This window comes from Megalopta genalis, chromosome 4 (assembly GCF_051020955.1).
Source record: "Megalopta genalis isolate 19385.01 chromosome 4, iyMegGena1_principal, whole genome shotgun sequence".
Taxonomy (NCBI): Eukaryota; Metazoa; Arthropoda; class Insecta; order Hymenoptera; family Halictidae; genus Megalopta; species Megalopta genalis.
The window spans coordinates 10622564-10649506 of NC_135016.1; the positions used below are offsets into that span (position 1 = coordinate 10622564).

The 26943-nt window shown below is 35.2% G+C and overlaps 5 protein-coding genes across 25 annotated transcripts in view; 2 read left to right on the forward strand and 3 right to left on the reverse strand.

The window, feature by feature from the left end:
- Positions 1-4349, forward strand: part of LOC117225099 (uncharacterized) — a 31397-nt gene extending 27048 nt beyond the window's left edge. For 4 of the 5 annotated variants that reach the window (XR_013033219.1, XR_013033220.1, XR_013033221.1 and 1 more), the window contains 2 exons: positions 689-748; positions 830-907. Coding sequence is in view for 1 of the 5 variants with exons in the window: in XM_076521290.1 (XP_076377405.1) it covers positions 689-748; positions 830-957; positions 1200-1340; positions 1434-1638; positions 2520-2668; positions 2747-2962; positions 3750-3851; positions 3926-4009 (1085 nt within the window). In the remaining 4 variants the exon portion in view is untranslated. Of the gene's footprint in view, positions 1-688; positions 749-829; positions 958-1199; positions 1341-1433; positions 1639-2519; positions 2669-2746; positions 2963-3749; positions 3852-3925 lie in introns of those variants that run through there. The other variant, XM_076521290.1, reaches the window with a different exon arrangement.
- On the reverse strand, positions 3469-7758 carry LOC117225075 (uncharacterized). The gene is made up of 4 exons (XM_033478401.2): positions 6437-7758; positions 5445-5863; positions 5244-5384; positions 3469-4942 (listed from the first exon to the last, which is right to left on the reverse strand). Exons 1-4 carry the CDS (start codon positions 7027-7029, stop codon positions 4785-4787), a joined length of 1311 nt encoding a protein of 436 aa, XP_033334292.2. The 5' UTR covers positions 7030-7758; the 3' UTR covers positions 3469-4784.
- A 148-nt stretch (positions 7759-7906) lies between these two features.
- On the reverse strand, positions 7907-9676 carry LOC117225090 (uncharacterized). The gene is made up of 4 exons (XM_033478412.2): positions 9230-9676; positions 8783-9145; positions 8382-8685; positions 7907-8297 (listed from the first exon to the last, which is right to left on the reverse strand). Exons 1-4 carry the CDS (start codon positions 9362-9364, stop codon positions 8038-8040), a joined length of 1062 nt encoding a protein of 353 aa, XP_033334303.1. The 5' UTR covers positions 9365-9676; the 3' UTR covers positions 7907-8037.
- Positions 9677-10652: 976 nt separating this feature from the next.
- On the forward strand, positions 10653-22385 carry Iml1 (GATOR complex protein Iml1). 17 transcript variants are annotated; one of them, XM_076521295.1, is made up of 26 exons: positions 10653-11196; positions 11271-11513; positions 11678-12062; positions 12133-12258; positions 12324-12795; positions 12863-13059; positions 13125-13411; positions 13480-13712; positions 13778-13993; positions 14088-14234; positions 14306-14452; positions 15039-15047; positions 16151-16368; positions 16446-16648; positions 16725-16899; positions 16965-17165; positions 17944-18039; positions 18519-18592; positions 20086-20193; positions 20265-20472; positions 20539-20647; positions 20716-20949; positions 21024-21184; positions 21254-21422; positions 21491-21807; positions 21865-22385. In XM_076521295.1, the coding sequence occupies exons 3-26, from the start codon at positions 11712-11714 to the stop codon at positions 22060-22062; spliced, it is 4656 nt and encodes a 1551-aa protein (XP_076377410.1). In that variant the 5' UTR covers positions 10653-11196; positions 11271-11513; positions 11678-11711; the 3' UTR covers positions 22063-22385. The 17 variants fall into 17 exon arrangements, with proteins under 17 accessions (XP_076377410.1, XP_076377409.1, XP_076377407.1 ...); XM_076521294.1 differs by having other exon boundaries at positions 10653-11189; XM_076521292.1 differs by having other exon boundaries at positions 10653-10906; positions 11005-11513.
- Positions 22295-25832, reverse strand: tum (Rac GTPase activating protein tumbleweed). Its single transcript, XM_033477793.2, has 11 exons — positions 25712-25832; positions 25428-25619; positions 25067-25269; positions 24844-24998; positions 24371-24782; positions 24130-24299; positions 23920-24046; positions 23606-23838; positions 23241-23538; positions 23002-23177; positions 22295-22929 (listed from the first exon to the last, which is right to left on the reverse strand). The coding sequence occupies exons 2-11, from the start codon at positions 25510-25512 to the stop codon at positions 22866-22868; spliced, it is 1923 nt and encodes a 640-aa protein (XP_033333684.1). The 5' UTR covers positions 25513-25619; positions 25712-25832; the 3' UTR covers positions 22295-22865.
- Between the last annotated feature and the right edge of the window lie 1111 nt (positions 25833-26943).

Consider the following 26943-nt stretch of genomic DNA (forward strand, 5'->3'; position numbering starts at 1 on the left):
CAAGTTTTTTTCTCGTTCATTAATCATTTTAATAAGTTCGAGTTAATACGTTGTTAGCATCCTTGAATCTATTCACTGTTTCAAATCAAAGCTACTCAATTTTGCCATACGTGTCTAAGATCCACGGTCCACCGATGACTGTACAAACGAATAAATCGAGTTTTATGAACGGTCATCAGAACCGCAGGAAAGATTCTTCGTTTTCGTGGGATTCGTTCTTCTCTTGGAAGATGAAAACACTTCGAATCGAAAGTACTTTTGTGCGTCTTCGAACTCGTTGGAGCTTTTTAAACTCGTCGTCCAGGATCATCATCATTTGATCATCAGTTACAGGATCGTTTAACGGGTACTTTTGTGTACCATCTCGAGACTGACCGATCTTTGTGATATCAGTGTGTGTATATGTGCTCGTGCAAATCGTGTATCATCTTGTGTGAGTAAAGCAAAGCATTTAGTGTATGTTTTTACACTGTTTACAGAACGAGATGCCTGCACTGTGTCGTGTTCCGCATGCATTTTAAGTTCGTTGATTTCCGTTTACTGTTTGTCTGACGCTTCCATGTCAACCGCTGAGAATCACTGAAACGTTTTGATATCAGAATTCGGGTGCATATAAATTCAATGAATGAACGAATGAACGAATCGAGGAATATAACGTAGCGTTTACAGGGTTTATTGTTGTTTCCAGATGATCAGCAATTGGAAATACCGATATTTAGAGAAGAGGAGGGTCGATACTTAGCATCGTGTACGTAAACGTTGATTTAAACCCGAACTTGAAGTTAATCGGGACGATAACGATTTTGTTTCATGCGGATTATTTGATTAGCTCTCGGCGATCCATTGTTGAAAGGCTTAACGGAAGTGGCTAACGCGCGGCCAAAAGATCCGGTCACATATCTGGCAACGTATTTGTACAATTTCGCCAATAAAACGAAGAACGATGAACAAGAGGAGGTAATTATTCATAATGATTCATTTCACGCGACGATTAGATTGCGGCCTTTATGCATTTTTCTTGAAAGTGATTAGATAAAATTCAACGCTTCAAACGCGATCAAAGAACCCCAAACATGTTACTAAAATTACACAAATTTCGATTTCTATGTCTTTTACGACTAGTTTTTGAGAAAGTTTGGTTTGCAAGATCCACAGATCTACTGATAATTTATTGAAACTGTGTGCAAACAATTTTGCAGGAGGCTAACGTTTTAATTATCCCTGAACGCGAAGAGGGGGTAGTAGAAGATGGTGAAAATGAGAATCCTGATGACGATGCCGGTTATCCGCAGAGTCCAGGCTCTGACGTGCCGGAATCAGCTTTCAGCAACCCTAACAGAGTACGTTCATCACGAATCATTTCACTTCTTCGGTGATAGGTAACTGTTGTGTGCAAAAGAGATGGTTATTTTGAAAATCGTTCATTTTTCTAGGATGAACATGGACAAAGCGTCGTCCATTTCGCAGCGATTCGTTCTTACGCGAAGGATGGCCTGTTCCATCTCCTTCAGGAAAGCCAAGTCAATATTGGATTCAGAGACGAATTGTACAGGACTGCAAGAGATGTCGCCGAATTGGCAAATATTAGAGAAAATGTCGAGGAAATTAACCGTTACGTAGCTTACTTGGCAGCCAGAGGTGAGGAATTATAGATTAACGCATAATATAACGATAATTATGTTGTGGCTGTTAGTGATGAATTTTCTAAGTAGAAGAAGAATATAGTAGAATATAATAGAATATAGTACTAGTAGAGTATAATAGAATATAGTACTAGCAGAATATAATAGAATATAGTATTAGTAAAATATAGTAGAAAATAGTACTAGTAGAATATAATAGAATATAGTACTAGTAGAATATAATAGAATATAGTAGAATATAGTACTAGTACAATATAGTAGAATATTGTACTAGTAGAATATAGTTGAATATAGTACTAGTAGAGAATAAAATAGAATATAGTACTAGTAGAATATAGTACTACTGGAATATAATAGAATGTAGTACTAGTAGAATATAACAGAATATAGTACTAGTAGAATATAATAGAATATAATGCTAGTAGAGAATATAATAGAAAATAGTACTAGTAGAATATAGTAGAATATAGTACTAGTACAATATAGTAGAATATAGTACTAGTACAATATAGTAGAATATAGTACTAGTAGCATATACTAGAATATAGTAGAATATAGTAGAATATAGTAGAATATAATAGAATATAGTACTAGTAGAGTATAATAGAATATAGTACTACTAGAATATAATAGAATATAGTACTAGTAGAATATAACAGAATATAGTACTAGTAGAATATAATAGAATATAGTACTAGTAGAATATAGTAGAAAATAGTACTAGTAGAATATAGTATTAGTAGAATATAGTAGAATATAGTACTAGTAGAATATAATAGAATGCACAACACGTAAGACGATGCACCAATGTATTAAAAATTTGTTTCTGATAATGCTTGCCATTTTGTTTCTAACTTAATACGTTCCTAAACACAGGCGAAACCGAAAAGCTAGTGGAATTGTTACTGGAAGGATACGACCACATTTTGGACATCGAAGACGGAGGTGTGAATATTGTGGATATCGCGGCTGAACGAGGACGAGATGCAACCGTGCAATTTCTGCAGTCCATACCAAATTACGTGGTAAGATATCAAAATATCAACTAGATTTATAATCGATGTCAAACAATACATCTATTGATAGCTCGGATGTATTTGCAGACACAACGCGAGGAAGTGCATCACGAGATTCGAACAGGCAATACCGAAAGGGCGAAGGAGTTGCTGCATAGGAACAATGGGGGTGGAAAGTTGTTAGCGATGGGGAAGAATCCAATGAGCAGATGCGCCCTTCACATTGCTGTTCTTCGCGAGAACGAGGAACTGGTCGAATTCATTGCCAAAATGTATCCAGAAACTCTGCGAATCGGAGACAACGTAAGTGTAATCAATCTCAGTAATTATTATGAATCCCCATGCAATACTAAATGCTCGTGCAATGTTAAAAATTGTTACAATAAAATTGATACTTACAATGATAGTAGAAAATTTAACCTCTGCTCGCTGCTCGAAATTTGTCCTTTTCTTATTCACACTCGCGTTCACAAAACTGTTCGAATTAGTGATCACACGAAAGAGGTAATTAATACGTAAATAAAAATATTCAATATTATATTTAATATTATATATTATATATATTATTATATATATTATATATAATATTATTATGTTATTTATATGTATATATTCGATATTGAATAAGGAGTAAATATATTGAATATTGAATGATGAATAAAAATATTGAATATCGAATAATAAATAAAACAAAAAGCACTGTCACGAAACCGTCGCTCACAAAAATTGGGCAACCTGCGGCTTTCTGACTCTACGTCGCAGATATCATTCCATTATGGTTGCGATGAATCCACGAAAGGCAAGATCAATTGAATTGAAACAGTACACACACGTTTTATTCTTATAGATTCACGTTTTTCCCACATTTGGTATAGTAGTACAATTCATTCGAAATATTTGACGCCATTTTCACGAACCGTAACATCGTGATTACGCAAAGATTTTGAAGGGTCGCATGCAAACTGCGAATTTTATGCATTCGAAGTAGTAAAACACAATGTCGATGGAAATCATAGATGTTATAAAAATCATTGCTATCGTTCCTTAAAAACTCGGTGCATATTTGAGAAAAGCGTTCTCTGTTTTCCAGTTGGAGAGGACCGCTTTACATTACGCAATGGGCCTGGAATCGGTCGAACAGTTGAGCAACATTCTGACCAAGGCGGGTGCAAAACGCACCGTCAAAGATCTGGTAATTAATTTGATCACTGTTCTCTCGGCCGTGAGACGACACTAACGAAATAACCATAATAATTTTCGTATCAGAAATCACGACAACCTTCCTACTACTTCATGAACAAGTCCGAGATCGAGAGGCTTCAAGAAGAAGAGGAACGTCTGCTGAAGTAGACGCGGCCGGACGATGCTGACCCGCGTTTCGGTCATTTTGCTTGAACGTGCAGTTCCGAACGAATATTCTAGGTCAGTTAACAGGGAGACGCATGAATACGACAATGTGCCACTTTATTCTGTGTATTACGACTACTATTGGACTTCGTTTCTCAAGACACGTCTGGTACAACGAACGGCTAGAAGCTACTATCCGTAACCCCGTGTAAAAAAAAAAAGAGATAAACAAAAAGGATAAAGAGACGATGGTTTTGTATAACGTACCGACGTCGCATAATGTATATATATGATACAGTGTTAGCGATAGAAATACTAAATAAACGAAACAAAAAAGAGGATATTTCTTGCGTATACACGTGTCCTTTGAATGTAATAGCTTCGCGTTCTGATCCTCGTCAATCCACTCTCTTCACGTCGTCAACACAATGGTCGCAGATCCTCGGTCGTCTTCGGGTACGTAGACTGCTCGTTGATTCACGGTAAAGAACAAACAAAACGAAGTCTAGGCGAAGGTTGTGTAGCGTACAAAGTGTATCTGCTACGAAAGTAAGATTATTTATCGGGATAGCTACTATACAAGTCATCGTTCTAACGACGTGACCCGTGCAAGGATCGTTCTGGCCCCTAACACAGCCACGAGTCTGGAACCCGAAACGGAACATTTAATCGTTCGCCACCGTTTCGTCCGCGAGATACTTCTCCGAGATTCTACCTTGCCCTGACTGATCTTCGAGCCACAGAGTCCTCGGATTCTCATCTCTCGTTGACGTCCACATCACTGGTAATACGTGCTACTCTTTTTACTGCTATTCTTGGCCAGCTGGTTGTGCGTCATCCTGCCGTTCGACGTGCCCGCCTCGTCCACCTCGGGCTCGTCGACGATTCCCTGCCAGGGCGTCGGGTTCACGTACGACGGCTTCGCCTTCTGATGAGCTGAGAATTTTCAATCAATTTCAACATCGTCCTCAAGTTCAACGAAAGGAGGTCATCTACAGTGCTGTGAATAATGATGAACTCAAAGTAACTTTTACATTTTTACCGATGTTTAAATAAAAAACCTGTATACTTTCATTTTCCGTTGTATCTAATATAGAACTATATGTTGTAAAGTTTGTTTTTTTTAAATATCACTGAAAATGTTTAAAATTATTCACACCGCTGCATGGCGAACGCAGCCGACGCCGAGCTCTATAAAAGATAGAGCAACATTTCGAAGATTTCGTCGTCAACTAACGCAAAAGTCCCTGTGTAGCAGGCTTAGGCTTGTTCCGCGCGTTCTTCCGCCAGACTTCGTAAGCCTTCGTGCTCTCCTCCAGCCTTTTCTTCTTCTCCTCGTCAATCTGCTTCTGCTTGATCGCCTCTCTCTTCTGACGAGCTACACGAACATCGGAGTCACGCGTTTTATGCGAATCAATGCGTGTCCAGTCTTCTATACCTTTCTCCTCCTCCTTCTTCTTGTGCTCCCACTGGCGAAGACAGAGGGTCTTCATCACGACGCTCTTGTCCTCGAACTCCTTCAACTTCTTCTGCATATCCAGCTCCTTAGCCGCCATCCGTTTCTTCCTCTCCTCCTCTTGCCTCTTCCTTTCGGTCCACCGGAGAAAATTCTCGCGTTCCCGTGCTTCCCGTTCCTCCTTCTCGCGAGCCAGCCTCTCCGCGTCCATCTGCCTTTTCCTCTCGGCCTCGTCGTCCTCCTCTTTCTTTTGTCGCGCCGCCTGCTGCTTCCTCCGCATCCACTCGCTGTACGGAATCTTCCTCAGCGGATCGTCCTTCACCGATCTGGCCTCCAAAACGCTGATGCTGGACAACGAGGCTGTAGATACTTGCACGACTCGGTGGCCATTCAGAGTGAACCTAGTTTTAGGGGTTTGGACGATTCTTTTTACTGTTGTTCGATGTTTTGTTTCCGACGCTGACTAACAGAGGATGTTACCCAACTACAGAAATTCAAAAAGTTCTGAAACATTGGGGACACGTAGATACGCGATATATACTTTTTTCTTGCGTAAATTCACTTTAAGGGGCGGAAATTCACCCCCGAATGTTCGGCTATTTTTTACTTCATTTCTATAATTCGTAAACGGTATAAGATAGAAAAAAAGTCTTCAAACAAAAGTTACTTATTTTGTACAAATCTACCATACGGTGTACAAATCTACCATAACTGTTTAAACGAGTGGAAAAAGTTATGCAGAAATAATCGATATTTTCTTTTACTTCTTCACTCTTTAACGTCATGCAATATCCAGAAGTAATCTTAGCTATCAAATAATGCTGTTAAATTACAGACACTCGAAAGTACAATCACAGATCGAGCAAATTCAACGGTCCAAGATAAAAATTATCCGTATAATTGACGAAGTTGAATCAACTTCGAGATCGATGACGGGAAAGCTTAAGATAAGAAAGATCGTAAATTAGAAGTACCTCTGCACTTCCGAATCGAGCAATCTGGCGGAGCAAAGCTCGTCGTTTCCGTCCGCTCTGCCAACGATTCTGCACCTTCTCTCAACTCTGTTGGAGGGTCTACAGGAGACAACAGACTTGGATCGCGAAGGGCCATTATCCAGGGATGGGCCCGGTGAATTTAACGAGTAACAACGATACGTGTCCTGGATCGAAGCTTGATCGCCGGCGTGCTCCTCGAACGATGTCGCTAAATCATTCTTGATGGACAACGTGGACATTATGTCGCTCATTTCCGGAGAATCGCCGAAATTACCTTCCGCCAGGGCCCCGTTATCTTTCGAGCTGACCTTCACGCGAATCTCTATCTCGCGTTCCTCATCTTCGTGGTTCAAGGTCTCGGCGTAAATCGCTGGATTTATAAATCGGACTTCCGCGCTGGATCTAGAGCTCGGAGGAGTCGCGGTACGTTGAATCAGTCCATTGTTGAGGGGACTGTCCCTCTGACCAGCCAGCCGCAGCTCGTTCGAGGCGTTAACGTTAGGACCATTGAGCGTTTCGATAAAACCATCTCGTTTCCAATCGTACCATCTGTCAGAGTCGCTATCAACCATCGTCAAGTATTCTTAACCTTGACTCGGTTATTATACGATGTAAATTATAATCAGACAAAAGCGTGTAGAGATCGGGGCACGTCACATATCGTTGGCTTGCGATCCGGTTCTTCGGCTAGCTAGCTCCGAGGAGTTCGGATAGAACTCACGGATGCACATCCATCCATCATCCACGCGATGTTGCACTTTTCGGCTCACAAAAAAATGACGAATCCCCTTAAACGGCGACGAATTGATCTCGCTGCGATTCGTCGATTTATTTGTCAGAGCCGTAGATCTCCCCGCACGATTCCGCGAGCTGATTTTGATAGTGACGAGGGTGTCGCCTTCGACCGGAAGGAACACCCTCCGTTAAGCGACTTCTGGCGACGCTGCACAACCAAGATTCGACAGTGGTTTAGTTGATTCGTTATGGATGATTTTCGCAATGCAAATAGATCACGCTCGGTGCCGATTGAAATTTCGAACGCAGTGAGTTTTGCATGGAAAGCATAAGAATGATTTTTCCAACATTTCTATTTACTCGGGTCGTCCGATGACGAGTCGTAGTAACGCTGATAATTATTTGAACACCAATATTTTGCACTTTATTCGAAAATTTGAAATCTGCGCTAGGATAATTTTTGACGCAATTAAATTTTAGGTGACAATTGAAATTGTGAGGATAAAGATTATGATCCTTATCAGGAATTTACGATCTCGGCAAATGAATAAAATCACCTCGACGAATGTCAATAAGTTTTATATAGTATTATAATTATGCTGAGTTAAAAAATGATGCGCTAATTTTCCAGTGCAATTTTATCATCTCCACGAAATAATTAAGAGCGGCACTAATTGATTTTTATTTCTTGCAGGTAGTAAATACTAATACTAATTATTTATTTAAGCTAAAGTCTTTATTTGTTTTTTTTTTCTTTAAACTTATTATGTACCCTTATATTAACTTGTGCTTGTTCGACGTATCACTTGAATCTCGATTCAAAATGAATCGAGATCATACAGGAATTAGCGTTCAGTTGATATGAAGTTCCTTAAGTTCGATTCGGTTGCATTGTTCTGTCTGGCGGTCATCAGATATTCTTCTGTGATTTCCTCGGGTAGAACCTTATTGAAATACGTTTCGCGCTCCTGATGGACGTAATACGTGTCGTCAAAATTAAAGTGCATTCCGAGCACGATATTCAGTGCAGAAGTGTCGTATGCGTGGCAACCGGAGTACCGATATTGTGGTTTTTTATTAAATCGACAACCTGCCGATTGAGCACCTACAACAACGTACATGAATTATTTTTACGATTTGTCTATTTGAGATTGCATTAATCGGATGAACTTATTTGTAGCATACCTACCAATGGGACAAATGCAATCTCTTGTTAGGGCGCATTGAACCCATGGCAACATTACATTCTCTCTAATCTCTTTAACATTCCTAATAACTAAGTGTGATGCTCTTATTAAAGGGAGAAAGAAAAAGCTTTCAGCAGAAACGTGAAAATATTCATACATCTTTGGATGCGTCAAGGAGCTAATGGCGTGCCTTGTAGGCCAAGTTAAAATCCCAGATTTCGGTGAGAGGTACTTTAAAATGTCTGACGAATTCAAACGCACATTCGAATCCATATATAATATGTTTCCTAATGTGTTTAAAGCTGTCTGCGATATATAAAAAGAGTATTACACTATTTTTATCGAGAGATCGTGTGTTAATTACTGTGTGCTTGTAGACACCTGGACAAGGCTCATTTGTTACCTGAATAACTAGAGGTCTATAAACATGCAGTCTATCGTCTTCGACGTGTGTAGGAAATGGGCTCGTGTCAAATTGAGTCACGTTACACTTTGTGGAGTTACAAGTTGCTCTAATATTTTGCAAAGAATCATCATTTAATCCAACGCTATAAATGACAATATTATTATTTGGCAAAAAGTGGCTGACATTTCTAACAAAGCCGTAAATATGCTGCTCGTTTCCTGGCCTTATGAGAGAAATAACAGTCACATTTTGTGATTTAAGACTATACGGTGTTGTGCTTGTTTGCCCATCTAAACCAAGCATCGCAAGATATTTAGAGTCTGTTACCAAGCGTTTCTCCTCAACATCTTTTAAATTTTCCTGGAAGAGTAAGGCATAAACATAATCATTATTATATGAGTTACTAAAATAGTCTAACACTGTTTTGCAGCAGTTGTTACTTACTTGGAAGTTACGTAGCTGCTTGTGAGTCTCTGTAACCAGAGTCTGAATGGAGGGTCGTTGACTGCTGAAAGCAATGAATATAATACTGCTCCCTGCTATGCAGATAAGGAACAATAGCAGGCCTCTGGTACGCATCTCTCATCATTTAATCAGATGGTTTTGCAGGTTTTAGATGACAATCACACTGATACTTTACGTTAGAAACATCGTACATAGGTTAGATACCTTCCGTGATATAATTAATCGTAATAAATTTAACGCAATAGTTAGAACAAGTTGCTGACAGCGAAACATCGAAGGCGTACATTATTTATAAATTGGTTATCAATTTCATATTACAGATTAATGCTTAAGTTTTTAGTACTGATTAGATTAAAATACACTCTTTATGATAACAACGCACTGTCAGTGCTCTAGCAGACGCCGCATTTCTAGGAATTTCCTTGCGAAATGGTAGCCCTGCATTTGCGCAACAAAAACTGCATACTGCATTCGTATTACACAACTGCATTTCCAAACCGCAATATGTACTACATTCATAACTTCCAAAATGTACATAGAGTATGTATTATAAAATTAAAAATGGAATGTAACGAATTTTTCACAAATTTTTACACTGTATATAATAAATTCAATATTAAATGAGGAATAATCATTATTTCTTGCAATAACATAGTTAAGTTCTTCGTACTTTTAAAAAATTCTCAGTTGTTTTATTACATTGCTATATGCTCACACTATCTGAATTATATTCGATTTAAAAATGTAATATTTATAAATTCCTCACAATTAATAAAAATACTTAAGTATTTAATGGTATATAGTAAATGTTCACTACGTTCCTACCTTTCCTATGAAGCTTCGTATTCACACACATACGTAGTAAAAAGTCATTGTTATCCTGTTCTCATACTTAAAAACGAAAGAAATATAGAAATTTACACAATTGAAATCTGTTCTAATAATATACTTGTTTACTGTATATCTCTAAAGTAATTGTCAATTATTTATTGTAAGTAAAAGATGCATTAAATTATTAAACAAAATGTTATATTATCAATGTAAAATTTTTGTTTCCAATTGTACACATTAGTGTAATAATATGTGATAATGTCACTAATTACTTGACTAATGATGATAGTTCGGCTAATTGTTAATAATGTAAAATATATTTTACAATGTATGCAATTACTTTATGAAACTTTCATATAATGATAATAAGAAATAGATATCATAAAAAATCTTGTAATAATTAAATATGTATTGAATACAATATGTATACACCTTGTCTGTGGTATAATAAATAATTGTGTCAAAAAATAATTGATTACGCCATCTACGGCCAAACGTTCAAACTGGTAGCCGATTAGTACATACTTTCTACCGTTAGATTGTATCAGTACACAATTTTATATCACTAATTTATTACATCCCTAAGATCTGAAACATTTGCATGCAAATAAATGCACTTAGTAAAGTGCACTATGAACATGATGTAATAAAACGAAGTAAAAACATAATGTGAATTTTCTACTGAGGTGGAGGCATAGTGAATAATAAGACTTGACGTAATGTTAATACGTAAACTTCAGTATTCATAATCCGTTGATTCTGTGTCAATCGAATGTGAAATACCAGTTTGTGATAACATAAAACTATTCTTCTTTCAGAAAATTGGTATGATCTGAGATTTGATTACACACAGTTTTTGATTCAATGTTCTTTCTTCTTTTATCAAGTTTGTGCTCTTTTTGATAAACTATGGATCTTTCTAGATTCTATTTGTAATACATAGTATGACCACATTATCTTCATATGTATGTAACTAATTCAACTGCATACGTTTATCAAGTAAATAATATCGATCGCATAAGACATAAGGGAAGCGTGGTGACTAGTTACATTCTTCTAAAAAATAATAAAAAAATAGATGCGTGTCACTAAAATTCTACAGAATAAAGTATACTGTGAATTTCAATATTGAGTTTGATATTAATTTTTCTCCCCTGTGTACAGTGCTAATATCTTATATGCCTTAAAGGATGAACAAACAACAATATACATCATTTCTTCGCAGTAAAATGCATACAAAATTATGTCGAAGGTGGGAAAGGTGTTAGAAGTTCACATAAATTAGAACATATATTTGTTTATTCTTTGACTATGACAACATATTGCCATTTTTTATCGATAAACTGGTGATAATATACACATGAATGTATTACATGGAAAGCAATACATTGGAAATTTCGAAGAAATATTTTATATTGGTTAAATATTGATAGTAAGTTCATTAATTTTATTTTACTTCAATGCACATAAAGTACCTTTAAGAATTCTGCACATGCTGAACATTACATTTTACAGTTTAGTATTTTGAGAATAACTAATTTCAAATTATTCATTTATTTTTAAACATTTATTATCTATTTTTATGATGTATTACAGTTAAACTTACTATCAACAGAGTAATGGAATAAAAATGAAGCTTTATAAGTTGATAGTACATCAAAAAACCTTTAGTGAAGAAGATCTTATAATTAATCCAAAAGATCACCCAGGTATAAAAACTGGAGATGTTGTTGAAATTTATCAACCAGAAGTTGAATTCAGTCGTCTGCTACTGCAAGTCACATCTTTCAAAGAAGATCTACAAGGACGGGAAACGATTAGCGTGGAGAATAATGTAGCAACAATGTTTCAATTAAGAACATTTGGAGATGTCTACATGAATATTGTAAATCCAGATGATGTAGCTTTGGATTCTGTTGAACTTACGTTTAAAGATCAATATTTGGGACGTAGTGAAATGTGGCGGCTAAAAAATAGCTTGGTAGATTATATTTGACTTACCTTTAGATATAGGTGTAAACTTGTTAATAATTTATATAAATTTTTATCAGGTTAACACTTGTGTGTATATGAACAAGAAAATTGAATTTTGTGGAGGTAGTATAAGGTGTCAGGTATACGAGATGTGGTCACAAGGAGATCGGGTAGCCTGTGGTGTCATAAATAATGATACTAAGGTTTTTATCTTAACATAGAAGTAAAGTATATGTGAAGCAGTAGTTTTTATAAACTTTGTTTTTAGGTTGTATTTCGTTCTTCAACAAGCATGGTATATCTCTTCATTCAAATGAGTTCAGAAATGTGGGACTTTGACATACATGGTGATCTCTACTTTGAAAAAGCAGTTAATGGTTTCTTAGCTGACTTGTTCCAAAAGTGGAGAAAAAATGGTAGCAATCATGAAGTGACAATAGTTCTATTTTCAAGAACATTTTATAATGCTACTAGTTTGGAGGAATTCCCAAATCATATGCGCGAATGTTTACAACACGACTATAGAGGACGATTTTATGAAGATTTCTATAGGGTGGTTGTACAAAATGAACGATTTGAAGATTGGAGTAATGTATTAGTGCAATTACGAAAATTGTTCACAGATTATCAAAAAATTGTATTAGAGTATCATCAGAAACCGGGTGATATTATACCAAAAGCAGTGAATTCAACAGCAGCACAAGGGAATTTTTTAGAAGTTTTAAATATGTCATTAAACGGTAATAATCAAATAATTATTACGTTATCGAATTTCGATATATTATGCATAATCTGATCCCATTACAGTGTTTGAAAAGCATTACTTAGATCGTAGTTTTGATAGAACTGGTCAGTTGTCAGTGGTGATCACACCAGGTGTAGGTGTTTTTGAAGTTGATAGAGAGTTGACAAACGTGACAAAACAAAGAATTATTGATAACGGGGTTGGTAGCGACTTGGTATGCGTTGGCGAACAACCATTACATGCAGTTCCTTTATTAAAGGTACTTTTAACATATTAGAAGTATCATTAATGGTATCAGAATAATATTATATTATATGATTTTAGTTTCACAATAAGGATACATCTGTAAATGCGCCAGACGACTATAGTATGCCACACTGGATTAATCTCAGCTTCTATTCAACAAATAAAAAAATACCGTACTCAACGTTCATACCTCGCATAAAACTTCCTCAAAGGGTATCAAAACAATCAGTGGTAGAAAACGGTAAATTGCAGTGTAAAAATAAGCTTTTGCAAGAAGATCCAAGAGAATGTTTACACAATAGCTTATTTGACTATGATGCATATGATGCACAAGTCTTTCAATTACCCTCCGTTCACACTTCCAGGTATAACATAAATACATACATATTAATATTATTCAAGTTTGATATTGAAATCTAACACTTCATGTAAGTAGTTTGCAACGAGTTACGACTAGAACCAAAAAGACAAGTGTTGTTAGTATGGAAACACATAATAATGCACACATATTGAAACTTTTAAAAAGAAAAATGTCTGATCCTGACATCCATCATCCACCGCCCGAATTGCATTCTACTCCAGTAGCTGCAACAAGAAGTGCAGCGATCTCAATACCCCATAGAACCGACGATATTGCCAGTAGTGAATCAAATGGAGAAATAAATGGTATGCAATCTGAAATATTCATGGACATGCAATAATACATATTTATTAACTTTTTTGTAAAATAGAATCAAGAACGTCAATTAAAAGCGATTTAACGGATTCGGAAATATCGCCACCTTTTAGGCCAGTCGTTGGTAGTGCGGGGAGTCCAACAAATACTATATCGCAACCAACAAGTATCATTAGGCCTAGCAGGGCACTTATTAATCCTTTTGATCCCTCCCATGTTACAATAAAGCTTACTAGTAACAGACGGAGATGGACACACATTTTTCCCAAAGGTCGGAAATATAACTATGCAATTATTTAATTATATCTAAATTAAAAGAAAGAGAAAGTATATAACTATTTAAATAAACCAAATTAATATGGTAGGACCAACGGGAGTGCTAATACAACAACACCATTATCAAGCTGTGCCAGCACAAATGTGTTCACAATCACAATGTGATATCTTTTCTACTGTAAGTGGATCACCTATGGAGCATACTGAGATCTCAAATGCAAATCAATTCCATGATCGTTAGTATTTTATTCCAAATATAAACATATATCGTAAATTCATAAAATATAATTTCATACATATTTTATAGATGCTAAAATGAAACCACAAAAATTAAATCTGTCTTTATCAAGCAGTGATAAAGGTGGAAACCCAGTATCTTCCACAGGAAATAAATCATTGACATTGTTATGGGGTGCCACTGGTGAACAGGAGTGGACACCAGCACTAACTACAGGTTTGCATATGTTTACTTGATGAGAATTTTATAGGGCGGATAGATTAGCGACCAATATTATAATAATTCATAAAAAATAACAATACTAGCCATTTTATTATTCACAAGTTATCATTGAAATGAGTTTACAGTTTGAGGAAAGAATTTTGAAACAGTTTTTAATCATTGAATTTTTACAATGCATAATATTAATTGTATTTTGGAAGAGAAATTGTTGTACTAGCAAATGTAGAGTATCAGCTCTTAAATTAAGTTTTTTACTCACGATTAATACTTTTAAAAAATTGACTAATATATTGTGATGAATTATAATACTATAAAGAATGAAAATAGTTGGTGTATACTTTAAAAGGAAGTTATTTTGTCTTGGATATTGAATAAATATTTGGTACATAATCATGTAATCATCATGCATAAGAAGTATTTTCATTCTTAGATGTAATCATATTTATTTTTCAATTTCACCGATCATTTATATGAATAATATTGTTAAATTTATTTCCATGCTATGGTACGTCTTATTGGGATGCAACGCTGGACGCATTGACGCGTGTGTGATGTACAACTATGATGTCACATTATACAGCAATCATAGGTTAGCGTCCATACGTTATTGGGGGTTGATTCGGTTATGGTACACATTTACTTTTAGGGCCTTGAAATTATAGGTGTTTTGTTCTTTATTGCTCAAGTTCTTATAGTCTTCTGTGCATGTGTATCCTCCACCAAACACAAAAAGTTATGATTTCAAAACAATTTTTTATGTAGTCTGTAGACAATTATAACATATAGAGTGAATTATAAGAAACAAAACTCTGAAAATATGAAAGTATAAACGATCTTTTGTTTTATTTTCAAAGTCACTTGAAGGTCATAAATATATGTTTTTATTACACAGTGTTCATGGTATGACTATTTAAGATTGATGTAGGTGACCTTTAAATGTCCTTAAGCATAATATCAAACACTTTAGGAATATATAGGTATTTTGTTTTTAGCGATTTACTCTATATACATAATATTATCATTGTTATTATTATGTGTACACCTACTCAAAAGATTTTTGTTACTCTCTCCACTTCTGTTTATTTTGTACCTTCACACTGTTTGTAATTTCCATTTGTTTCTCACGAAGTCGTTTCTATTCTAGATCTTGCATACTTCAAACATTCTTTCATCTGCTTTACACTCCTTTCACTTTATCATACAGCTTTAATTCTTACATTTCTTTGTTATGAATAATAGATCTCTGTGGTATGTATTATCTTGTAGCATTTAAAACTAATAATAGATAGTAATTTACTTCTGTATTAGCTTAGCACATGCTCCTTTTTCTGTAGACTGTAATTTGGTTGCACCAACTATGTATAAATCTGTACATACTTAATTCAGTACCATATTTTGTAAGTTCCAGGTAGTTTTTTTTATGCTTCATAGTATGAACCTGTGTTGTTCATTATGTTGAAGATCTATCGGATTATATTACAATTAATATATTTTGCATTGCATGTTTCAGTAATTAGTAATATTAGTAGCACATTTAATATTGCACTAATGAAATTACTTTGACACACACGTATGTTCCTATTAAATATTATAAATGGACACTTATAATATTTTATAACATTAAACAAATTTTCCACTATATTTATTTACTCAAAACGAATGAATTTATTTGCATTTTACTTTACATTTTAGGTGTCGATTGGAAATCACTGACAATTCCAGCATGTTTACCTATTACTACAGATTATTTCCCAGATAAAAGGAGTTTGCAAAATGATTATGTTGTCTCAGATTACAATCTCCTACCAGATGATGTTAATACTGATTTTGCACAGCAGCGGGCGATATATAAAAAGCCTTTAACAACTGCAGAAGTGTTTAAAGAACTTGTGTCACAACGATTAGCGCAGGTATGAGGTGCAATAACTTTATCAGGACTTAAAACGTAAATTGTATTCATCAAAGCGGACGAACTTTTTTTCTGAAGGGTTTCCAATTGATTATCTTACCTACAACTAATAAAAATCAAAGCAATACACCTGGTAGTGCGGTTCCAGCAATAAGTACCGTAATGCGCGGTCGACAAACTGAATCAGAGCCTAAGGAAGAGTACTTGTTAAGTATTGGTAGGATTTTCCATAAAATATCTTTATTTGATAACAGTATAACTGTCACGAGATATCGACCAAGGTAAATAATCTAATATAATGCCTAAGCCTGATTAATACGAAATCAACGAAAAATGTTTCTATCTTTGCTTCTATAGGCACCCCTACCCACCATTTAATATTCATTATCGTTACCGATTTCATGCACCCCACCACGATACATATGAAGTATCATGGGTGTCTTTTACAACAGAAAAACTGGAAAATTATAATTGGAATTATTTGGATCATTATATTTGTACAAGAGGTCATACAGATTTTGCCTTAGTGGAAGTATGTATTATTGATTGCAGTAAAAGATATGAAAGTTCTTCTATATTGCGTTTAAAAATTAACAGGCTCTTAAATATTGGAGATTTCGTGTATTTCTACTGCCATTACATAATACGGTGACTCGAAAATTTTTGGAAGGATCATCGAGATGCGATATATACACACCTCTCACTACCACAGATCAAGTTTCTCTAATGGATGGATTTCTGCGCTTCATTGAACTGTGGCCGAACAAAATACGACGTCAAAATCCCAACAAAAACTGGGTAATTTTTCTTCGAATAATTATTTTATAATATAATCTCATTGTTCCATTTGTTGGAATTGCTAAACTATTACAAATTATTGGGTTTTTATGTAGGTAATCGAGATTTAAAAAGGATAATCCTTTCTTAGTGTTCGATAAGAGGTGCCTTAATATTATTTTCTATTTAAATGAACACATAATTCAGTTCAACGATTTCTATTTCTTATTATACTACACTATATTATCGCACTCTGAAATTGGATGTCGCATGCCTGATGTACAACGCCTAATTAATGCAATTTATTTAAATGCTTACATTTTATTTTTGAGTACCGTATTCGTTATTTAGTATGTACTACTTGATTTGATATCAAGAACTTCGAATTCTTGTTATCTTGCAGTGCGTGTGCTAAAGTATTGTTACAGTGTCACTTTGATATTTAGTGTCCTACATGGTGCACTAGATAAGTAGGACACATAACAAATAGTAACACGTTGGCTGCTATAAGTATAAAATGAGAAAAACACGATTTTGATTTTGACCAGCTTTGTTGGTATTTAAGTAATACTAGAGATAACACCCCCAAGACAACTGAATTTTCATTATATATATATATTAACTATTTTCATTTAGTATAACATTGTTTGGAATAGTATCATATCCAGTGAGATGCCGAAATTACACGATTACACAAGATATATACACGATTACACAAGATATATACACATAACAGTAAACTCAAACAGACTAGTGGAATGTTAGTATAGGGAGGGGTATTTAGCATGATATGTTTCAGAACCCTTCGGCTCTAGGTGGTGTTCCCCCAAGAGATCCTGCCTCTCATTTGACCAGACGCAGGCACAGCACGAGCCTGATAGTCCTCACTAACCAGGTATATCCTCGCCTCCTGTAGCCTCAATATGCTGAACCAGGTGTCAATGATATCGTTATACATAGGCTTCAAGCAATACTCTGCCTTCTTGGCAATTAGAAACAATTTTGAACTCTCAATGTCTTTTATCTCTTTGTATACATCATTCAATATAATCTTCGAAGGACATTCAGTTACAATTAAATTGGATCACCTCATTTTATAGAATACATAATACACCTAAACAGCTTGCACACATATCATACAATGAATGCAACCATGCCTGTTATATGCCTTGAATGCGCAGATGATTTAGCAAGCTTTTATGTAATGCAAATTGTTGTATAATTTATTTCTTTTTTTTCATAATTTAATACTCCTCTCTTAATATAATATTAACAATTATATCATTACAGTTAAACAAACCAGATATACATCTTCATGATCATGAGCTTTCTCATACATTTACAGTTACCCGTACTCTTCATCATGCTTTTCAGACCAGTCTAGTTGGCAGCTCTCCCTTCAGGGAGCGACTTGGAAGCAATCGTCTACCAGAGAAACCAAGACCAAGGTTTGAAAAAGCTTAAATTAACGATTTCAGCATTTGTTGCTTTGTGCAAATGTAATGGTATAGCCTGCAGTATATCTACTTTGTGATGGTGGACCATTGCAACTTTTTAATGTTTGGTGGTTTTTAATTTTGCCTGTTTTGCTTTCTGCTATACGCATTTGATTGTTAAACAAGATTCCTTTTTTCATAGGTACATAGGAATCAATTCATCTCCATCCAGACAATCACATAATTTAACTAAGTTACAACTCACCACAAAAACTTAGCATTTTTTATACCTCTTAAAAACTATATTATATAGTACGTTTCATGATATAGTGTCATCAGAAAAGTTAATTTAATCAACTTTATCATATATAAAATATTCTATGTGTACATTTTTCAACATATACATACAGACACAACTTTTTTTCAATTTGCACATCTGCATGTTTTATCAATGAAGAGGAAATAAGAGAATCTGTTTATAAAGATTTCGTACATTTGTCATGTGGTGTTAAGCAGAGTATCTTATAATATGCTTACGAATGTTACATGCTTACATTATGGTGATAATAGTACTTCTAAGGCACTCTATTTTTGAAAGGGATGTGATTGGGACAGAAAAAAAGCTGTATTTGTAAATGTTTGACAAATCTTTGTACATAGTACCTATTCTGTATCTTTCAGCTGCTTCTATCTTTCTTTACATCATTTAGTAAATAAGATACAGAGTATTTGTAACAATTCGTTTCAAACGTAGGAAAAGATATTGTTGCCATGAATGTTTTAAATAAGACATTGAGAAAGATACGAATACTCTGTAGAGTAGAAAATATTGGTAGTGAGTGAGGGAGTGACGGGGTTCTCTGTACAGGAGAGGCATGTAGTGAATACCGCTGCGACTGCCCGCACGTGCCTCGACACTCCTCGCCACGTGCCAAACAGGTTGGTTTTACTTTTTTAATTTCAACTATAAAATTGAATATATGTATGCTATAAACGGCTGAATATGTATGTACACATATCACAGGTATTAATTATAATACCTGTATTATACAGATATTATAAGTAATGATTTATATTCAGGGGGTGATAGTAATTCTAGTGTCTTTATTATTGAATTCGCCTAGATAAGAAGATATTTAGAGAATTTATTTGTTTAAACCACATCATATAATTTTCTAGACTGTTCTCATCCACTGAATATTTATGATAACTGGTAAAAAGATATGCGTTTTTTTCAAGGAGACATTTAGTTAACATTCCTTGTAATTTGTATGTCCTATTATAAAGGAATACTAACAATCGAAATGTTAATAATGTGCATACATATCGTTTATAGATTTTGTTATAATGATGGTTTGAAATAAATGCAAATGATGTGCATAAGCAAAGAAATTTTGTGGCTTTTCATATATGGCTTAATTTTTCAATCACTCTATCTTCTATTCTTCTATTACTTTTTAATTCATAGAGTTATCTTGTAACTTTATTTTCCCTGTCGTTATCAGATCAGGATCTAAAGTAATGGACAGAGGACGAATCTCACCAGCTAGTGAAGCTGTATTACCACTTTCACTTGAACAGCAACAAGACCATTTTGAATCTAATGAAGACAGGTAAAATTAAATGATGAAACAGTCAAGCTGTTTACATATCCTCGAGATTAATGTATAAACATTATTAACAGTACAAATATGGAGTTGATGAAGATAAAAAGCACTGCATCAAAAACTGAAATTCTGGAAGCAATGAAACATTTGCAATCTGGTGTAGGGTTCCTCACTCAACATCCATCGCTGCCAAGTCAAACATTTGTTAGCGCTGACGCTGTGCAATGGTTGAATAATCATATAGAAGGAGGAGTGACAGTGGAAGGAGCTATTAACATTATGAATGTATGAAAGAATTTTCCGATACCTAACTAATGATCGAACATGTTCTAATTTTATTTTCTGATGCAGGGCATGATTCAAGACAAGTTGATTTGCCACGCTTCTGGTGATTTTTCGAAACCGTTCATTTTAGGATTCTATCTGTACCATGTGGTACAAGATAAGGAAAATCAAAGAGGTAAGAAGAAATACTTCTCACACATTACATAAAAGTGTACAGATATCAACAACACTTTCACTTTCAAGCAACAGATAATTTTTCACCTACCGGTGATTTACAAAGCTTTGAGAACGAATGGGTAGAAGTAGAAATAAAAGCACCAAAAAGTTGGTGTGAACCAACTTCCGCAGCGTCTTTTCCAACGATATCTTCACCGATAAATATACCCAGTTGTGATACAGTTGACGAGTCAAATGTGCCCCCGTTCCTTAAAGACGATTTAGACTTGATAGACTGTGTTCAGGACACAGAATGGAGAGGTCAGTTCATGTGGTACATTATAATACCTTATTATCACATTTTATATTTTTGCAAGCTGTATCTTATCTTGTAGCTCCACCGTACAAGCACACTCATTTAGATATCGATATAAATAATAAAAGCGACAGAATTGAGTGGGGTCATTTGAGATACCAATCCATATATAAAGTGGACCATTCTTATGAGCTCGTGGTACAATGGGTAGCTTCATCCGGCAGTATAGTCGCCGATCTTGTAAGAATATAATTCATCATGTTCTATAAAATTTCGTGAGAGATTAATAACAAATTTTTTGTTGAAAAGATTTTCGTGTGGCAACGAAAGGCTCAAACATGCGGGATTCAAATGGTTCCTATTCCCAGTGATCTACTAGCTCTACCATTCACTTTAAAAAGCGATCCTCTAAGAGGGCCTATATTTATTCCACTCAATACAGATTGTCTCGTAACAAATAAACAACCACTTTTTGAAGGTCTGTCGTGATATTTTTGCAAATTTCACACGATGCTTCGAGATTCTAGATTAAGACATTAATTCCAGAATTTCGAGAAGAGACCTACGCGCAACGACTATTTCTGTTCCAAGAAGCAATTGTACAGAGATTTGGCTTTATCCCATGTCTTATAGAAAGTACAGAAAATGATCACCAATATGTGCATATGACTGGCAACGCATTTATACTTATTCCTTCTACAACGAACACGAGGTTTCGTCCCAGAGCGTCTACGAATGTCGTGAGACGAAATACAGGACAAAAAGGATATCCGGTTCATCCTGATCAACCTAGTCCGCACGAGGCTTACATTACAAGACATGTTAGCGGGAAAAATAAAAATGATTACAGCATAGATAGAAGGGTAAGTCAGTTATACGTCTTGCAAAGAAATGGAGGAACAGATGTTTGCCTTTTGTAGATTGGGTTTCTTTGGTCATGGAATCATATGGTCAGTCGAAAATGGAAGTCAGCATCGACACTAGCCGGCGATGAATTATTTCAGAAAAAACTCATTCAAGACTTTAGGCATTTTTGTTCGAATGGAGATAACAGACTGAAGTACTTCTGGGAATGTTGTTGGGAAATCAAAGAAAAATCAGGCACACGAACATTTTAAAGCCTTTCAAATGATCTACTAAATAGGTCCTGTTCCATAGGCTTACAATTTTGTTACCACAATGGAATTTATTTTTGCCATAATCGGTCGTGTTTATTTTATATTATTGAAGAAAATGTTTAATTGTACCATACATTCGCGATACAATTATTATTATTACGATAAAGGAAGCATGTAAAAACAGAAAATATTCAAAGGAGTAGCTGTAAAGGAATTTAAAAACACTATAATATATATTTACGAGTTTACTTTGTTTAGTTTGCATAAGACAAATGTTGTTTTTACGAAACTAGTAATAATAAATTTATAATTTTTGTTACTTATCTATGTATTTATATTTTAAACGTGGAGTCATATTGTAGAAAATAATTTATCTCCTTACTCGGTCAGAAATTTGTACACGAGTCAGTGTTAACAAACAAAATTAATATTATAACATTTACATATTTTTACGGATGTAACATGTACGAAATTTAGATATAACTACATTTTAGTCTCAATTCTTTAAAAATATTGAGGTTATCATTGGTAACATCTGTACACATGTACCGAACAACGATATTTAATGCATTATATTACTAATAGTTTAATTTCTTTAAATTCGGCACGCTAATAATAGGAACCTAATAGAACTTATTTTTAACCCAGATTACATAAAGTTATTTGCAGGTTCTCGAACAAAACAGAATTATTGTGTTGCACATTTGTAAATACTAAAGTGTAATTATATTTAAATAATCCACAATTAATTCAGCCATTTTTGTATTTCGGCTTAAATAATATATTTTACATACCAATTCTCTTTAGAAACCTGCTTTCGAAGGAGGTGTTGCAAAGTATTTTTTGTTTCTCCTTATAAAAGACCGACTGCAACAGACATAAAATAAGGTAATATATGTATTAAGTAATTATTTAAAAGCAATAAAAAGTGATACGTACCCAGACGCAAGAGGAGTATTAAAGAAACCGCGAGAGGTACTACGTTTGAGTAAAGACTCGGTAGATGGTGTATGTCTTAGTTCAGCAGTCTTATGAGTAACAATATTGCTTAAATTTTCAGGGTTGACGAAATTTGCCCAATAATCAGAAGGGATTTTCAACAGATTTTCAACTATCTGTAAATATGTTAATATTTGTTAGTTTCCATTTAAAGCATTTCATCTTGTTAAGAAACTTACCGCAACTTGATTTCTGGTCTCTGTGAGCAAGGAAGTTGGCGATGGGTTTTGACAACTATAACCCACCAGCGTGGGTCCAAAAACTTTGGCCAGATTACTTATAGGCATTTTGCATTCAGGGCTGCTTGATACTCTTTGTAGGTGTAATATTAGGAAAGCGAGAGTATCTCTGTTAGGCTGAGGTAATTCTGAAATCGCCTGATATAAAGCAGCGTCAGCATCCTGTTTATCGTTAATAGTAGTGGCGCGAACAAAGTCCGCCCATAATCCTACAGTAATTAATGGTTCCCGCAAAGACCTGGTGATAAAAGATAACGATAGATTTATTATATTTACTTATATTTACTAGTTTCAGATTTGCATACCTGAGAAAATCTTTAAGAGTAGAACATATGGTGGCAATATCAACTTCAGTAAGATTGGGAGCACCTCTGCCCTTGAGGAACTTTTCTTTCAGACATTTTACTTCTGTTGTACCACCATTTACTCTATACAATCCTTGTTCACTCATTCCTCTTAATTCCACTTCGTTGATGCAATGAACAACCAATGATGGTACCATTGGTGGAATCATAGGTGTATAATCTGCTATGGTTCCCTAATAAACACAGTAATGTTCACGGTATTGTTTATGTTCTTGGATATGGAATTAATGTTTTGTCAACAAAAAAAAACTCACTGAAGTGCCACGTAAAGTAGGTGTATTTCCAGTGGGTACGCATGGTAATGGTACCATTTCTTTACATTCTGTGTGAGCTGTAGCTCTACAGTCTCTGCACTTTAAAGCTACTTTACCAAACCTAATTCTGAAATTTTGTTTGTTGTGAATTTTGTCATCGTGTTTTATATAAAATACAGAAATAAAGTTAAAATCTGGCTTAATAAGTACCTTTTATCACAGGATGTGCAAACTTCTGGCTTAATCACTGTTTTAGCTATGAAACTATGACCCCTAGCAGATTTTGTATTTAAAGTATATCCCCCTATATTAGGACTAGGTTTAAAAATACCCTCAGAATCTGATCCTGATGTAAGGATATCAGCTTTCGGTGCAGAGGGCTGTAATAGAATATTTTAAAATAAGAAATACATAAGTTTAGGGCTATTCCATGCACAGAATTGTTACTCACTGTAGCATTTATCTGTTCATTATTTGTGTTAACAGGTGTTAATTTTGATTTACTGCGATCACCGCTTTTGCGCTTTTTGGCTGAGCTGGGTAGTGAACCCTCTGGATCTGCATTTTCATTTCCTGGTATAGCTTCGATTACAGAAGATGCAGTGATAGCTCCTTCTTTAGGTACAACTACAGTTGTTGTAGCTACTATCCTATCAGATGTATTTAATTCTGCAATCTTTTGTACATTACTACGGCGTTTCTTTGCAGAATATTCACCACTAGGTCTGTGTTCTTTCCATTCACGTTTCTTTTGACTTTGTTGAATGAGTACACTGGTATCTAAATCATCTTCTGACTTTGAAAAGCAACTTAAGTCGCTTAATATGGAGCCAGTGGAGTCCAGCTCCGCTATAGTATTTAATCTGAAATATTAAATTATTTAGTATCTAAAGCAAATGAATCTGACCACAAGTAAAAACTTACTTATCATTTTGCTGTAAATCTTTAATATGTATGTTACTATGACGCCCATTCAATGTAGTATTATTTAAGAATTGTAACTTCTCCCTGGTTTCATCATTTAAATTTCTTCCGCCATCATTGAATAATAAGTCCCTAGCCATACTAATTTGTCTTTCCTACGGATATAAGGATAATGAAATAATGCTAATATACAATCACAACATTAATGAATTATCGTGCTCACCAATGAATTTCTTTGCTCCTCCACGGTCCTTCTCTTTCGTTTTTCTTCATCTAAGAGTCTCCTAGCATGACTTAATTTACGATCTAAATCTGCTGCTTCTTGGTGAGCTTTCTCTAAAGCTGAATGAAGACGCTGGCATTCTTGAATAGATGCCAGCCATTTTTGTCGCATCTCCTCTTGATTGATTGCAAATTGCAAAAATTCTAAAAATTTTACACGAGGTGTGTTGGTTTCATACTTAAATAGTTTCACTAACACAAGAGATGTTAATGAACTTTGACAAAAGGCATTTGTAAATGATAATAACTAGACTGCATTTATGCATTTATACACAGGGTGTAAGTATAGTATAAATCCAAACCTTCTTCGCAGGCTCCATTGACGAGCACGTTCGTACAACGAACCACTTCATCGTGACTAGCCAGCAATGATAATGATGAGGTCATTTTGGAATCGGTGTAATGTTATTTAAACATAATAATAGTATTCTGTCATGTATGGAGACCACGCAACAAGTCTGCGATAATCTTCCGTCGATTAATCCTCCTTTGCTCTGTTAAAATGATCAATTCATTGAAATGTTTTCTTGGAATTAACACGACTCACGAAGAACATATTCGTTACAAATTTTCGTGTAAAACTTACTATAAATGGCCCAAGTAACGCGCCATAAAACCGTTTGAAACGCACGTTGGACGCACAGAACGATAATACAGAACAACCGCTTTCTTCACCACTTTAAATTCGACCAATTGCAGAGCAGTATGCGCATGCTATATCATCGTCAAGTTCGTCGTCGGTCCGTGAGGTGTCTCCAACGTCATCGTGATGCTGGATGTACTCCTATACCTCGTCTGGACTAATTTCCGTGAGTTCTCGGTAACAACGAGAGCGACAAGGACTTGGTATGCGGTTTTAAATTTTTCCCGCTAGGAGAAATGGCGCTAAATGCAACTTCTCAAAAAGCAAACAATTCTTGTTCACATTTGCATCGTCTCCCTTCTTGATGTAATTATTACCTCGCAGTCGCCATTCAGTATCGAGTTGCAAACAATTTTACATTACCATCGGACAATTAGAATTTCTCCTGTATTACAATTTTTTTGAAAAATATAACATTTTTCCTATTATTCTTGTTTCTCTTTTCTTGACCACAAATCGAGCAGTTTGAATCGGTAATATATTCTCTAGAAAATAGAGTACATTTAAACCGAAGTGCATTAAAATTAATGTGTTTCGCAAAATAATTATTGCAACCGTAACACGAACACTTCGCTTTACATTTCAATTATCAGAGTTGAACTTGGGAATCGAATTATCTTCGAACAATAATTGTATGCAAGGCGTGATAATTCTCTTCAGACAGAAGCGCCTCTAATAACATCTGTCACGACGAGTTAAACTATTTGCCATGTGCGTCAGCTCCCCACCGGACGTTATTAACAGACAATTATTGTCTATCGGAACGTACATGCGAGCATATTCCACGTCCGGAACCCGGTCTTTTTTAGGGACGAAACTTTCGCCGCCGCGACTGCATTCTGCCAGGTGTCGAGGCATCCATGGGAATTGTGCTGATAACTCATCGCGCATTCTCACGGTGATCCAACACACGACAGTGTATATTAATGGGCAATTACTTCTAGTTAAGCATGAATTAAATTTCATTAAAATCGTATCGTCTCACCTGTTCGCGTTGAACAGGTATCCGACACGTTTCTTAGCGTCTGAGCGAACTGAACTTCGAATTTTAACAGAGATCGCGCCGTCATGATTTACGGATCAAATGTATCACTTTGGAAATTAGAAAAATATATTTTTCTAATTCCGTGACATGTGTATAATAATTTCATAGGAAATCGTAGGAGAATTAATGC

Excerpts from the sequence above, each read along its gene's own strand:
- LOC117225075 (XM_033478401.2), bottom strand. The coding sequence starts at position 7,029 with ATGGTTGATAGCGACTCTGACAGATGGTACGATTGGAAACGAGATGGT. Across the intron at positions 5,385-5,444 it reads GAAGAAGGAGGAGGAGAAAG|CTCGTCAGAAGAGAGAGGCG; the intron begins GTATAGAAGACT and ends ATGTTCGTGTAG. Across the intron at positions 4,943-5,243 it reads TGCTACACAGGGACTTTTGC|CTCATCAGAAGGCGAAGCCG; the intron begins GTTAGTTGACGA and ends GAAAATTCTCAG.
- LOC117225090 (XM_033478412.2), bottom strand. The coding sequence starts at position 9,364 with ATGCGTACCAGAGGCCTGCTATTGTTCCTTATCTGCATAGCAGGGAGC. Across the intron at positions 8,686-8,782 it reads ATAGACCTCTAGTTATTCAG|ACAGCTTTAAACACATTAGG; the intron begins GTAACAAATGAG and ends TATATATCGCAG. Across the intron at positions 8,298-8,381 it reads AGATTGCATTTGTCCCATTG|GTGCTCAATCGGCAGGTTGT; the intron begins GTAGGTATGCTA and ends ACGTTGTTGTAG.
- Iml1 (XM_076521291.1), top strand. The coding sequence starts at position 11,712 with ATGAAGCTTTATAAGTTGATAGTACATCAAAAAACCTTTAGTGAAGAA. Across the intron at positions 16,369-16,445 it reads TGTCACAACGATTAGCGCAG|GGTTTCCAATTGATTATCTT; the intron begins GTATGAGGTGCA and ends TTTTTTCTGAAG. Across the intron at positions 17,166-17,943 it reads AAAATCCCAACAAAAACTGG|AACCCTTCGGCTCTAGGTGG; the intron begins GTAATTTTTCTT and ends GATATGTTTCAG.
- tum (XM_033477793.2), bottom strand. The coding sequence starts at position 25,512 with ATGACCTCATCATTATCATTGCTGGCTAGTCACGATGAAGTGGTTCGT. Across the intron at positions 25,270-25,427 it reads CAATGGAGCCTGCGAAGAAG|AATTTTTGCAATTTGCAATC; the intron begins GTTTGGATTTAT and ends TAAAATTTTTAG. Across the intron at positions 23,839-23,919 it reads CTACTTTACGTGGCACTTCA|GGAACCATAGCAGATTATAC; the intron begins GTGAGTTTTTTT and ends TGTGTTTATTAG.